This window comes from Crocodylus porosus, unplaced genomic scaffold (genome assembly GCF_001723895.1).
Source record: "Crocodylus porosus isolate Cpor-Errol unplaced genomic scaffold, CroPor_comp1, whole genome shotgun sequence".
NCBI lineage: Eukaryota > Metazoa > Chordata > Crocodylia > Crocodylidae > Crocodylus > Crocodylus porosus.
In genome coordinates, this window is record NW_017728918.1 from 105,743,698 (window position 1) to 105,756,277 (window position 12,580).

A 12,580-nucleotide genomic window follows, 5' to 3' on the forward strand; every position below is an offset into this window, starting at 1 on the left:
TAAACCTGTTCAGCCTTCACAAGAGAAGGCTGAGGGGGGACCTGGTGACTGTCTATAAACTCACTAGGGGGGACCAGAAGGGTTTAGGGGAGACACTGTTTCCCCCAGCACCCCTTGGCTTGACCAGGAACCATGAACACTTCCAAGGGAAGTGGTGCTGGCTCCTACCCTGGGGATCTTTAAGAAGAGGCTTGATGACTACCTGGCTGGACTCATTTGAGTCGAGTCTTTTCTCCTGCCCAGGCAGGGGGTCGGACTTGAAGATCTACAAGGTCCCTTCTGAACCCACTTTAATCTTCATTATTCATAGAATCATAGAACAGGTTTTATGCTACAAGATGGAATGCAACCAAAAGGTTCTCAACAGTAAGAAAATATTATGTTTTTCCATCTTATAGCAACAAGCCTAGGGCTCCTGTAATAATCCGTCATCAGATGTGCACAAAGATGCTTGCTACACACTCCATTATTATGGTGAAAAGACATTAAAAAGTTAGATCACCAACTGATCACTAGGAGAGATTAATGAATAATGATAAATACTAAAGGAAATATTAAAGGGAAAGGAATGAAAAATGCAATGTCCTTAATACTTTAGCTACTTTATGAAATAGATATATTTCCATACATATTTGGTTACATCTAGTTTTATTACCTACTATCGCAGTAAAGATGTAGAATATAGTGTATATTTTGTTGACACTGGGTGCATCTACATGAGATGCTTACTGCTAACTTGCCTAATTAGCTCTGCAGGAAAGTGTGGCCGTTTACACGAGCGGTAATATTAGCCTAGAGTAAACTAATTTTACTGCACTGTAGACTAGTACTGCCCAACAAGTACTATTCTATGGCAGAGTTATTTACTTCACTGCAAGAGGTGGTGTAAATGCACAAGTAGATGGTGACCAGAGCTGACTAAGACATGAGGACATGACACTGTGGGGCTGCCTGCTGGCTAGCCCTGCACTGTAGCACCCTCGGGCCCCAGACAGCCCCTCCACAGCACGTTGAGCTGGGCAGGGGCAACCCGAGGCTGGCAGGCTGATCCCCTGAGCCTCATGCCAGCTGGGGCTATACCACCCTGGGTCAATGTGCTTCAGTTCCAGGCACAGATGTAAATGCTGTGTCCAGGAGCAATAAACTCCTGCATGAACTGTGCTGGAGTTTATTGTGTTGAATTAATTTCACATGTAGATGCACCACTGTTACCTTAGCCACTTCAAAGTGCTCATACACAGAACCAAAATGATTATGCTGTGGGAAGCAAAGTGACAGTCTGAGCTTAGTTTAGCAGCTTACAGAAGCAAATATTTACTGATAAGGTGCTTATATAATATAAACCTTGAAAAACTGACTTCCCACATTATAGCAATAAATCTTCATGTCCTCCCAAACAAACAAACAACAGTCATATGAAGTGCTGACACACTGTTGTCATTAACAGCAGCTTGGCTGGCAGAAGTCTAGAACTGGCAATCTGATCAAGTAATATTAGTTCTTTTCAGAACTTTCATCTGCCACTGTTTCACATGCACTCCTAAGAAACACTACAGGGTAAAAAATTCAAGACAAGAGTGGCACAATGCACTTTAAAAGGTTACAGGAATGATCTTGCAGACACGTTTGTACACCCGCAGCAAAGACAAGTGTACATTAGAGATGTGTTTTAGAACTGGGAAAGGGCCACCAATGCTATTAAATAAATATGGCTGCAAGAGGCAACTACTTCCAAGGTGTTCAAAATTAAATATTTTTAAAATATTTTCCTTTAAGAAAAAAAGTAGCTGTAGATAAACAAAATGTATGCTCTTCTTAAATATAGCCCTTAGTTCATTAAATTAATATTGCCACTGACTTTGAGATCATTTTATGTCAACTGGATAACATGAATTTGTGTATTTTTCAAAGTTTAGGTGGCAACAGAATACAAAGATCAGTTCCAACAGCATAGACCAGGGATAACTACAAATGCTGTCTACAACAGTGTAGACCAGGGATGACTATGGTATACTCAAATGCCTTAAGTGGCATGGGCAGCCTGTGTGTGGCGTGCAGAAGATTGGAGAGGGGGCAGGAGCCACAGTGGCAGACAGGGCAAGGAGTAGAAAACAGAACATATTAAGCAAGAAGAACAGGGCAGAGATCGGAAAACAGAACAGATTTGGCTGAGAAAGGGGACTGGAGTGGGGACTGAAGTGGCACTGCTGGTACAGGGCTTACTTTGTGGCATACCTGCCAAAAAGGTTGGCCCCCACTCGTCTAGAGTAAAAAAATCTATATGTAACTCTTACTAGAATTTAAACAGGCAGACACTATAAAACCATTTAAGACTCAAATTTTCAACTCCAAGCCTCTATCACTGGTATCAAACACATGCCATTTACATTAATTTGTTTGATTTTAAGAATCAGGAACATTTCTTTTTTAACCTGTGATTTTGTGAGCACATACTAAATAATGCCAATATGAAGAAAAATGCTCATGGTTCTCAGACTGGCAAGACACGTAAACTGAATAATTACCGTACCATGGCTTGCTACATAGCATAAAATAGCAGATGAAGGGCTTAAGTTTCAATATCCTAGATGGCAGGAGCAGCTCCACACTGTCTAGCCATAGGAGCCAAACAGGAGCAGCCCTGCCCTGCCCTACCATAAGAATCAGGTGCAGGGACACAACAGCAATAGTTGGGGTCTTTGCATCCCTGGGGCACGTACAACTGAACACCTTCTTCTTCCTGCCTCTCTCCTCTATCTGGTGTTCAGCATGCTCCACCCTAGGGCACAAAACCTGTTAGTTATACCTCTGTCTGCTACAGTGATAAGTGCATCTTTCAGAAGAGAGAGTTCAATACCTTGGCATGATGTAAATCCACTCCATACATGGAAAGTCTCTTGGCATTTTCTAGGAACTGAGAATCTGCTTGTGCTGGAGTCAAGCCCCTGGAACCATTAAAAAAAAATCCTTGAGTTCATTGGCAAAAATATTAAGGTTTATAAAATTTAATTAGGGTAACTGCATTTAGGGAAACATTTCAATCTGGGGGGGGGAGGGGTCTAAAGGGTGCATTTATCTGGTTTAATATCCTTTAAGAATTACCTTCCATTAGGTCATTATCTTTCATTTTCCCCTAAGTCCAACACAGTAATTTTGCTTTTTCTTACAAGTAAACTTTGCCATATGTTATTAGACAGAATATATGTAAATAAGGATAAATCATGACCCTACTAGAGGCAATGGGCATTTCATTCCTTATACAGTTCAGAATTTTCTCCTGAATTTAGAATTTCTGATAAAATGTTAATCACTAGAAGGTAACAAGAATATTCTTCTCTGCTGTCAGGATATTTATTTAAGGAATTAAACATGTTACTATATACTCAGTTAGCAGAGGGCGTTTTGGTATTTAGCCATTAAAACAAAGTAAAATGTACATTATGTTTTTCCTGAAAGCAAGTGTGAATTCATTTTCTCCCCATAATGTGACCTGAATCCCATTTGAATGTAAATCATGAAATGGCTCTTGATAATCAAAGTGAATAATTTAAAAATAGATTCTGAAGGTAGCTAGTGTAGAGATTCCTGAACAATTATGGAATACTTAAGGTAAAATTTCATATTTTGAATACTTTCTTCACTCTCTTCAAAATGCCTTTAAGCAAATGCCACTGAAGTTTGTTAAAAAACAAGTAAAAAACATGCATCATGAAGTCTAGGTTCACATGCTACATACTCTTAAGAGCCTACGATTAAGGCCAAATGATTGCTTATTCTATTTTCAGTCTCTGAATATAAAATTCTTCAAATCAGAGTAGAAAACCCCTCCCATTGGAAATATTTATTACTACCACTCATCTGACTTTTGATGCAAAGCTTTCTAAATGGCTCTAATAAACACAAGGACAATAAGGAGAATAACTAGAGACACAACTTCTATGCAAGTGTATGAAAAAAGAACAAACCGGTATATGTCACTGCTGGAAAAACTTTTCATTGGTAATAAAACTTCAATGTTTTCATAAAAATGTGTATTGTCCAGAGAGAGTACAAGTGTGACTAAAAGCATGCAAATATCACTCCCCCCACACTATGTTAGACATACCTATGTGTCTTGTGCAGTTCAACTACTTTGTCCTCCATCTCTTTCGTTTGATTGGGGGCAAACTGAAATTCACTGATGTAATCACTGTTATGCTCTTCTGGATCATAATCACCTAGCTCGGCCTGCAGGGTATACGAACCAAGGAGGGCATGAGTCACAAACGAACATGGCAGTCGACCAGAAACAATATCCTGACGAAGCTGTAAGCACAAGAAATATCTGCAAGAAAAAGGGGAAAAAAAATTAGTTACTTATGGCAAATACATGTACAAAGGTAAACCAAAACACATGGTTCCAAAAACACCATTTAAAAAAAATAAAATGTACTGAAAACAAGTGCATAGTGATAAACTTCTGTTTTTGATAATTCTTCTCCTTATAAAACACAGACTTGAAGTCAACGGTTTTAACGTGTTGACATATCTTTCATAAACATTTTGAAAAGGTGACAAAAATTCCACTTCCTACAGGAACTTGTCAATAGTGCATTTGTAGCCTATGAAAACAGTTCACTTACCAACTTTGTCATTTTCATTGTCAGGTTTGCAGGAATCAAATTTCAAACTGTATAAAAAATTAAATGCTTTCCCTTTAAAACTAAAGTTTCATATTAACAATGCAATAATCTATCTAGGTTTATTATCAGTCATTTCTATGCAATCCAGTTAGCTTGTCAAGCTGTGCAACATAACATTACACACTAAGTTTATTCAAATTCAAGATAAAGTATTTTCCCCCCAGTCAGTATGGGGGATGGAGGGGAGAGCCTGGTCTTGGATTTGAGTAGTGGCCCAGGGCAGGAGGCAACTCAGTGCTGGATTTGGTCCTGGGCTTGGAGCCAAAGCTGGGCTGATCTGCTGCCTGCCTTGGGGCTGGAATAGCTTGTTTGGCAGAGAAGGGGGCACACAACTGAGCATGGTGGGGGACACCATGGAGTGTGGGAAGGAACCTACAGCCTTACCACCAAGCCCTTGCCTCCCATGCCTCTGCCTGCCCCCCAACCCTTGCCTCCCTCCCCCTTAAGCTGTCCCCTCCCACCTTACTTTCTGCTCCCACTACAGTCCTTCAGGTCCCAGCCCAGCTGGGAGCTGTTTCCACTTCTCCCTGGCTGGACCAGGGCCATATTGTTGATGACTGCCCCAGAGGAGCAGAGTTGCAGCAAAAGTAAGGGAGGGGGACAGTAGGCAGTGTGGGGAGCAGGCATAGTGGGGTGGGGGTTAGAGGTGGGGAGGCAGGATGCAGGGAAGAGTGTGCATGTGGGGCAGGATGCAAAGGGGAGAGGGTGGGGGTCAGGTATAGGTATGGTGCGAGTCAGGCACAGGCATGGAGGAGACAAAGGCAAGGGTCTGATGCCTCCCTGCCCCCTCCCACACACACACACATTGTTTTCCTTGCAATGGGAGGATGACTTTAAGATGACCACCCCACCAAATAGATTCCATAAATTAAACATTATATATTTTTATAACTTTCCATGTATAGAATCTAATGATTGCGGCTGGGGGGAGATCATCTTAAATTTGAAGTTGTCTTGGATTTGGGTAAATGCATCAGTAAGACAGTGTACAGAAGTATCTTCAAACTAGTCATACCAACACAAGAATTAAATTTATCTTGTTTTGTAACGTCCTGTGTTTTGTAAATCTACATACACATATACAAATTGACATGTGATACATAAGCCCCAATTTAAATGTTTCTTTTCCCCGCCGTTTTAAGTGTATAAGAAAACTCAAATTATAGGGAATATAGAACATTAAGATGTAATCAATATAAACACTACTTACATTAACTAAGCACATATTCTAAAAAACATTTTTTTTAAGTTTCACACTATGTGTGGGGATAACTTACTTTATATTAATTAAATATGGAAACACAGTGGCCTCAAGCTCTACATGTAGTCATATCGTCAATAATAGACTGTTTATCTAGTTTGATTTGCATATATTTGAAATAAAATTTTAAGTGAACACTTCCCTTATAAGAAGTGAGGCAGTGTAAATGGGGGGGTTACATAAGTGAAAAAATTTCTAAGTTCTAGGATAGCAACATCTCTCTTGAAAACTGCAGGCTATCTAGATTCCAGTCAATAAAATGAGGTGTGGGAAAGCACAAAGGATTTATTTATAATCCAAATGGCCAAGGACAAGTTAGTATGGTTGTGAGTTATAGCTGCAAAGTTATGGTTATGGTTCTAGGTCATTGTCAATGCAGTTGGGCAAGTAGCAGCACACATTAGTTTACTTATCATCCAGGCAAAACAAAATGCAACCATGATAAAAGAGGCAGGTGGCAACTGTTAAATACTTAGGAAGGATCATAGGCCATTCTGGGGAATATTTGAGAGCTGCGGATGTTCATGCAGCTGCAGATAACACCATGTTTGGTGTCAGTTGCCTTTTTATAAGTATCACAGTGGAAATTGAAAACCTACAGAATCATGGCTGTACTAACTTTGTTACTACAAAGTTCTGAGGAAAGCTGAGGACCAAGGGATTGATGTTTTGGATTCCTGTTACTTGATACTGAATGGTAGGACAATATGAACAATGAACCCAGTAACTGCCTCCATTGGTGGGACAACAGTATTAAGGTACAGAATGGATGTAACCATAAAATAACAAAGGATAACAATTCTGGTATAATTCCTTACTTTTTGTATTTGTATTCAACAATATATTTATAGGTCTTTGTGTCTGTTTATAAAGAATTTGTAATGTAAACAATTTAGTGCCTTTGAGTTCACCAGAAGACTCATTCCCTATAATCTAACACAATGGTAGCCTCTCATAATCCACTAGCTCCCAGATCTCACCTTTCATAGGGTCATTACCTTTTGTGGTATTTTTTTCTCTCCTCCACTGTATCCATTTTTACTTCCACTCTCTGTTTCCCATTTGTGAACTCTCCGATAGGCTTTACTCAGATCCATTTAATTTTAGGGCAGGCAGAAGCTCAGAGAAATATCAAGAACCCTCAACCTCTAGTATAGCAGTGAAAAATCATCCAAGAGCTAGCTTGAGACTCAGGCCCAGGATAAGTATCTCTACTACCTCTTAAGCCTTGAGACTCTATTACTATTCTGCATTATTCATAAATATAATTAAGTAAAAGTAAACAAAATTAAACCAACCCCCCCCCCCCCCCCCCGGTTTGAACTTTCAAAATTCAGGATAAAGATTTCTGACTTGAAGAGCATATAATAAAAACTATAGCCATTTTGAAGTTTTATTTTAAATTGTGCTTACCTGGTAATGTCTTCTGTCAACTGAGAAGGGTCAGGAGGATAAAACTTTACATGAAACGTGAACAGCCAAGGAAAATCTGAAAATGGAAAATGTCTGACTGTTAATTCTATGACAGTCTTTTACTGAAAAAGTTAAAACATGAATGTAAGTCATAATGGCTGAAATGCTAGTAACATCAATGAATGCCAAATCAGCAAACTCAAGACATTTTGAAGTTAAATGGTAAAGGGGAGTTAACAGAATGGAAAGGTAGCTGTAAAGTGCTTTACTTACTGGACATACTTAAACCAAGAAAATATTACATTTCATGAAAAGACAGAATCAGACATACGTTATAGGTTCTCCCATATTAGGAAATACTTTAACAAAATAGTGGAGCAGGTCACTGTGAATGGAAAAAAAATTATGCTAAGCCTTGAAGACTAGAAAACCAAGCCTTAAGATTGTTCAGATCTATAAGCAGTTATTCTTTCTCTATGCTGAGTGACAATTACGTTATTCAATAACTCATTTGTTTTAAGATAAAAGATTTCCTAGAGGGAACAGCAGGTCGATCATGTTGGACAAAACAACAGCAAAAAACCCCACAAAAACAAACCCAAACAAAAACACACAATGCAGAAAACCCCAGTATTTTATAGCAGCCTGTATTTAAGAGTTAAAAACGTAACTTATCAGACCCTTTGTTAGTTTTCCTTAGATATCCATAGAATTCTATGTTTTGCTCATATGGCAGCCTTAAGAAACATTATTCTTTAGTGAATATATAGAAATGTCTTAAGAAATAAATTTAAACAGCAAAATAACACTATGAATGACAGCACTGGGCTTGTCCGTTCCTACACTGAGGGCGTGTCTACACATGTATTTATGCTGGCTTAAATTTACTGCACAGTAAGCAAGAATAGGCCAGTGTTTATACACACGGATGTTAGAGCACATTAACACTGTGCATGGACATAGTGTTACTGTGCTTTAAGGTATCTACATATGCATTACTGCACAGTAACTAATTGGGCACAAATGTAATACCTACATGATGCAGGTATCAAATTTATACTCAAGTCAGAGTAAATTGCTAGATTTACTGCATAGTATGGGTGTGCACATGTAGAAGCCTGCCGCTACTGCGTAGTGTTTTTGGTTACTATGCAGTAAATGTGCATGTGTAGACATGTCAAAGATCTGTGTTTGCAAGGGCAAAAAGCAGAAGTCGTTCCACCACTTTGAGAGTAAATTTGGAGAGTTGTTTTATTGCATAACTTCAGAATAAAATTAATTACTTTGACCACATATACTTTAATTCAACTACTTTTGCTCAGATCTATAGATGAACAATTCAGCTATTCAGAGTTGCATGCTATACATGGTACCTCCTTTTTAATGAAGTATAGAAGTAGCATGCAGATATAAAATGTAATCACTACTTATTTGCATACCATCTGCAACTCCCTCCCTGAAAACAAGTCATTCTAAACCAGATTGCATGTTTTAAGCAGGGAAACTGATTTTTTTCAATCCATCCTTTAAAAACAAGATCTGTGTCTTATTTGCGGGTTTGATATGTGATTAAATGCAGCATGTCTGATTAAGTTGTTCTGAGTGTTACTATTTAGTTCATAGGGTTTTGTGGATAAAGGGTTTAAAATGTAGCCAGTACATCAATGTTGCCTGTTCTTAAAAAAAAAACAAAACAAAAATGTCAAATGGTTCAGATACTGTTGAACAATGTGGGAAAGAGGAGAAAAATCTCACACTTAAATTCACTATCACTCACATGAAGTAAAATCCAAGAAAAAGCTGACAGTTCATCTTTTACTATACTTTAAAACAAAAGTATTTGAACTTTTTTTATTTATATCATGTCACCTGTAAAGCAATAAATATGAAACTTTAAAAGAAAATCAAAAAAAAATTAAGCCGTGTTCTCTAGCATGGTTTAAGAAAGATTTCTGTTCTTCATTTTTAAAAACAAACAAAATATCTAGACTTATTTTTATTTGCCAAACCACGGATTATTGAAAAAATAATGTTTGATATACAAGACAATGGGGTGGGGAAGCAGCCAGAACTTATCTTCTCAGGCCTCTCTGATTTGCATACCTTGTGGCACCCTTCAAAGAATCTTGCGTCCCCCAAATGGTTCAGATACTGTTGAACAATGTGGGAATGAGGATAAAAATCTCATTGATTTGATGTCCCAGTTGAGAGTCACTGATCTAGCATATGAATAGCAGTGAATTTGGCAAGACATGCAACACTGCTTGCATACTACTCCAAGGCATGAATCAAGTACAGCTATAGAAAGAATGAATACCTAATGGCCATTAATGGACCAAATGAAAATATAATATGATCATCATTTAATACATCACTACTAAATGAAAGCTATAAGCAACGGAAGTAGGTTAATCAATTCTCCCCCTGAAAATCAGCATCACTTTAGTGAAAACAGCTAATGTTTAATTATATTCAAAAAGAAAAGTCAAATCTGCATGAACTTATATAAACAGTGAATCTAAAAATTTTGCTTCAGTTATGCAGAAATGCACACAAGCTTGCAGTCCAAATATCTCAGCCTTCTGTGAGAAAACAATGGTAAGTATAGCCTTATAAATGGTACCGCATGAAAAATGCCCAAGTGAAGAAAATCAAGTTTTAATGAAAAAACACATAAAAAGGCAAGTATAAATACAAATACTTCATAAAAAAAAGAAGTGAAAGAACACAAAGGGAAGAGTCATCGTAATGAAAGCAAAAGCCACCTGTCGAGCTAATTAGTGTTTCCATTTTTGGCATATACAAGATCTATAATATAATATAGTTATTAGCAAGCAGATTTAACTGTGGAAAGAAATGAAACAGCAGTTCCCCTCTGTTGTAGTTCAGAGTGTGGGTTTGAAGTGGTGATTTTGGGGATTCTTTGGTTGACAATTGCTTGCAAATGCAGGGGACTAGAATCAAAGGCCCAGGAGGCCCTTTCCAGTCCCATGTACCTAGAGGAAGAGGATTTTTCACAATGATTTTTGATGTGGTCTCCCAGAACTTGGCTGGGATGGGTTCACTCAGGGATGATCCTACTTTGAGCAGGAAGCTGAGCTAGAAGACCTCATGAAACCCTTTCCAGCCTTATTTTTCTGTGATCCTAATGTGCATCTCTTAGGTTTTATTTCTCTATAAGGCTCAATATTACAACAGTGTGCTGGTTACTTTTAAATCCTGTTTACATGAAAAATGGCTAATACTTGGTTAATCTGCAAGGACAGACAAAGAAAAACTGATCTGTACTGTTTCAGAAAACCGTGCTTGACTTGTTCCTTTATGCAGGTTTATTTAAAAAGATTTCTACAGGGTTTTCTGAAATTATGCTTAGTGTTCTTCCTTACTTACATTTGCAGTTAATCCAGACCCTGGTGAGCTGATGCCTAATCTAGCTGTGGTTCATGTTGTCAAACAACACACACATATTATATATTCTATCTTATATAGTATACATTATATATTAGGGACAGTCTTTAGAAAGCTCTTAGAAACCAGAAGGCCTCAATTTCATTTCTGTTTAACAGAAACCTATCTTCTGTGTCATGGTAGAGTGCAAAAATTCTCAGGGAGTACAAGTCTCTGGAATATTAGAGAATTCCTGGCACATATTTTTATTACGCACATTAATTACCACAATTTATTAAGATTCTAAGCCATAACTAGAATTCAATCAGGGTGTTTAAAATTACAGATTAACCACTTTGCATCACACAGTCTTCTTGCCTTCTTATATTCTACTTAGTATCTAGAATCTGCCCACTATTGTTCTGAACATGAACCAGTGAATGTATTAAACTGTTTGTTTATGGTCTGTTTCTTTACTTCTAAATTTCTCTAGCTTGTGCATATAGCAAGGTAACAAAAGTTACATATAGTTATGTTTTTTGTAGTTAACAGTGTATACTTTGACACTAACATTATAAACTGCTCAAGGTAAAAAAAATATTCTGATCTTTAAAATATTTAGCATCTTGTCCCTCCTAGGGCTCTCTGTTTTTGATTCTTAATAACATGGGCTACAGAAATGTCAAGAATTTGTCTAGCCAACTTGCTACCTCAAAAATGCTTCAGAAGCAACATTAGACACATTCTTAGAGGAAAAGAATGCAACAGCCAACAGTGCACAATTAACATGATTCATCCCATCCACACTCGGTAATAATCAATGTTTTGTCTCAATAAGGGCATTTTTGTATCTTCTACCATTGACATATACTCTGTTTCCATAGCTAAGTTTTGGGGCAGTGTGAGACATGAATGGACAAAACTAATAGCACACAAGCAGTTGCAAAAAGGAAACTGGTTTACAATAGCTTCCCCCCTATCCCCCCAACAGCGATCTAAGGACTAGGAAGAACTATTTCAGTCTTTGTTTTTAAAAACCTATACATACCCAGTCCAACCAGCCTACCCCCATATGAACCATTTCCCATCCCTCTTCTCATTCATTTCACCACATTTGGTACAAGCACTATATCTTCACCAATATTCACCATTTTCAAGCTTCTTGTCACTCCACTGGAACTCATTTTATACTGAATCTTACCACACTAACACACAACATGCACTTAAAATCTTATCTTCCCACTCTGAACAGTGCATTTCAATTCTATTTACTATTACACTAAGGCTAGGTACAAGCATTCAAAAAGCCCAAAGCAATGTAAGTTACACAGTTGTCAGTAGTTTAGAATGGTAGTGAACAGAACACATATTCGCTCTTTGGTGGGGAAGGTGGGGGGGGCAAATTTTAGAACAGGTTCTGCCATTTTTAAAACTGTGTGCTGAACTTCTGTTCTGATATGAGTATAGACCAGTTTCTGATCACTTATACCGATAAAAGTATTGTGTCTGTAGTTTGTTGATAAAGTTATATAAGACTGCCTTATGTATCTCTTGATTCATGGGGCCTTTATAGCCATTCTTACTAGCACTGAATCAAAAGCATGGAGAGGGTCCAGAGGATGGCCACTCGCATGATCAGAGGGCAGCAGGGCAGGCCCTATGAGGAGAGGCTGCGGGACCTGAACCTGTTCAGCCTCCAAAAGAGAAGGATGAGGGGGATCTAGTGGCCTGTTATAAACTAGTCAGGGGGGGATCAGCAGGCACTGGGGGAGTCACTGTTCCCCCAAGCACTGCCAGGAGTGACCAGGAATAACGGTCACAAGCTGGCAGAGGGTAG

At 38.3% G+C, this 12,580-nt stretch overlaps 1 protein-coding gene across 11 annotated transcripts in view; it reads right to left on the bottom strand.

Moving 5' to 3' along the window:
- The window catches only part of EPB41L2 (erythrocyte membrane protein band 4.1 like 2), a 206,537-nt gene that overhangs the window by 47,088 nt on the left and 146,869 nt on the right, over positions 1-12,580 (bottom strand). For all 11 annotated transcript variants that reach the window (XR_002101685.1, XM_019538042.1, XM_019538038.1 and 8 more), the window contains exons 6-8: positions 7,357-7,432; positions 4,106-4,324; positions 2,858-2,945 (exon numbers count right to left, since the gene is read on the bottom strand). Coding sequence is in view for 10 of the 11 variants with exons in the window: in XM_019538042.1 (XP_019393587.1) it covers positions 2,858-2,945; positions 4,106-4,324; positions 7,357-7,432 (383 nt within the window). In the remaining variant the exon portion in view is untranslated. The remainder of the gene's footprint in view (positions 1-2,857; positions 2,946-4,105; positions 4,325-7,356; positions 7,433-12,580) is intronic.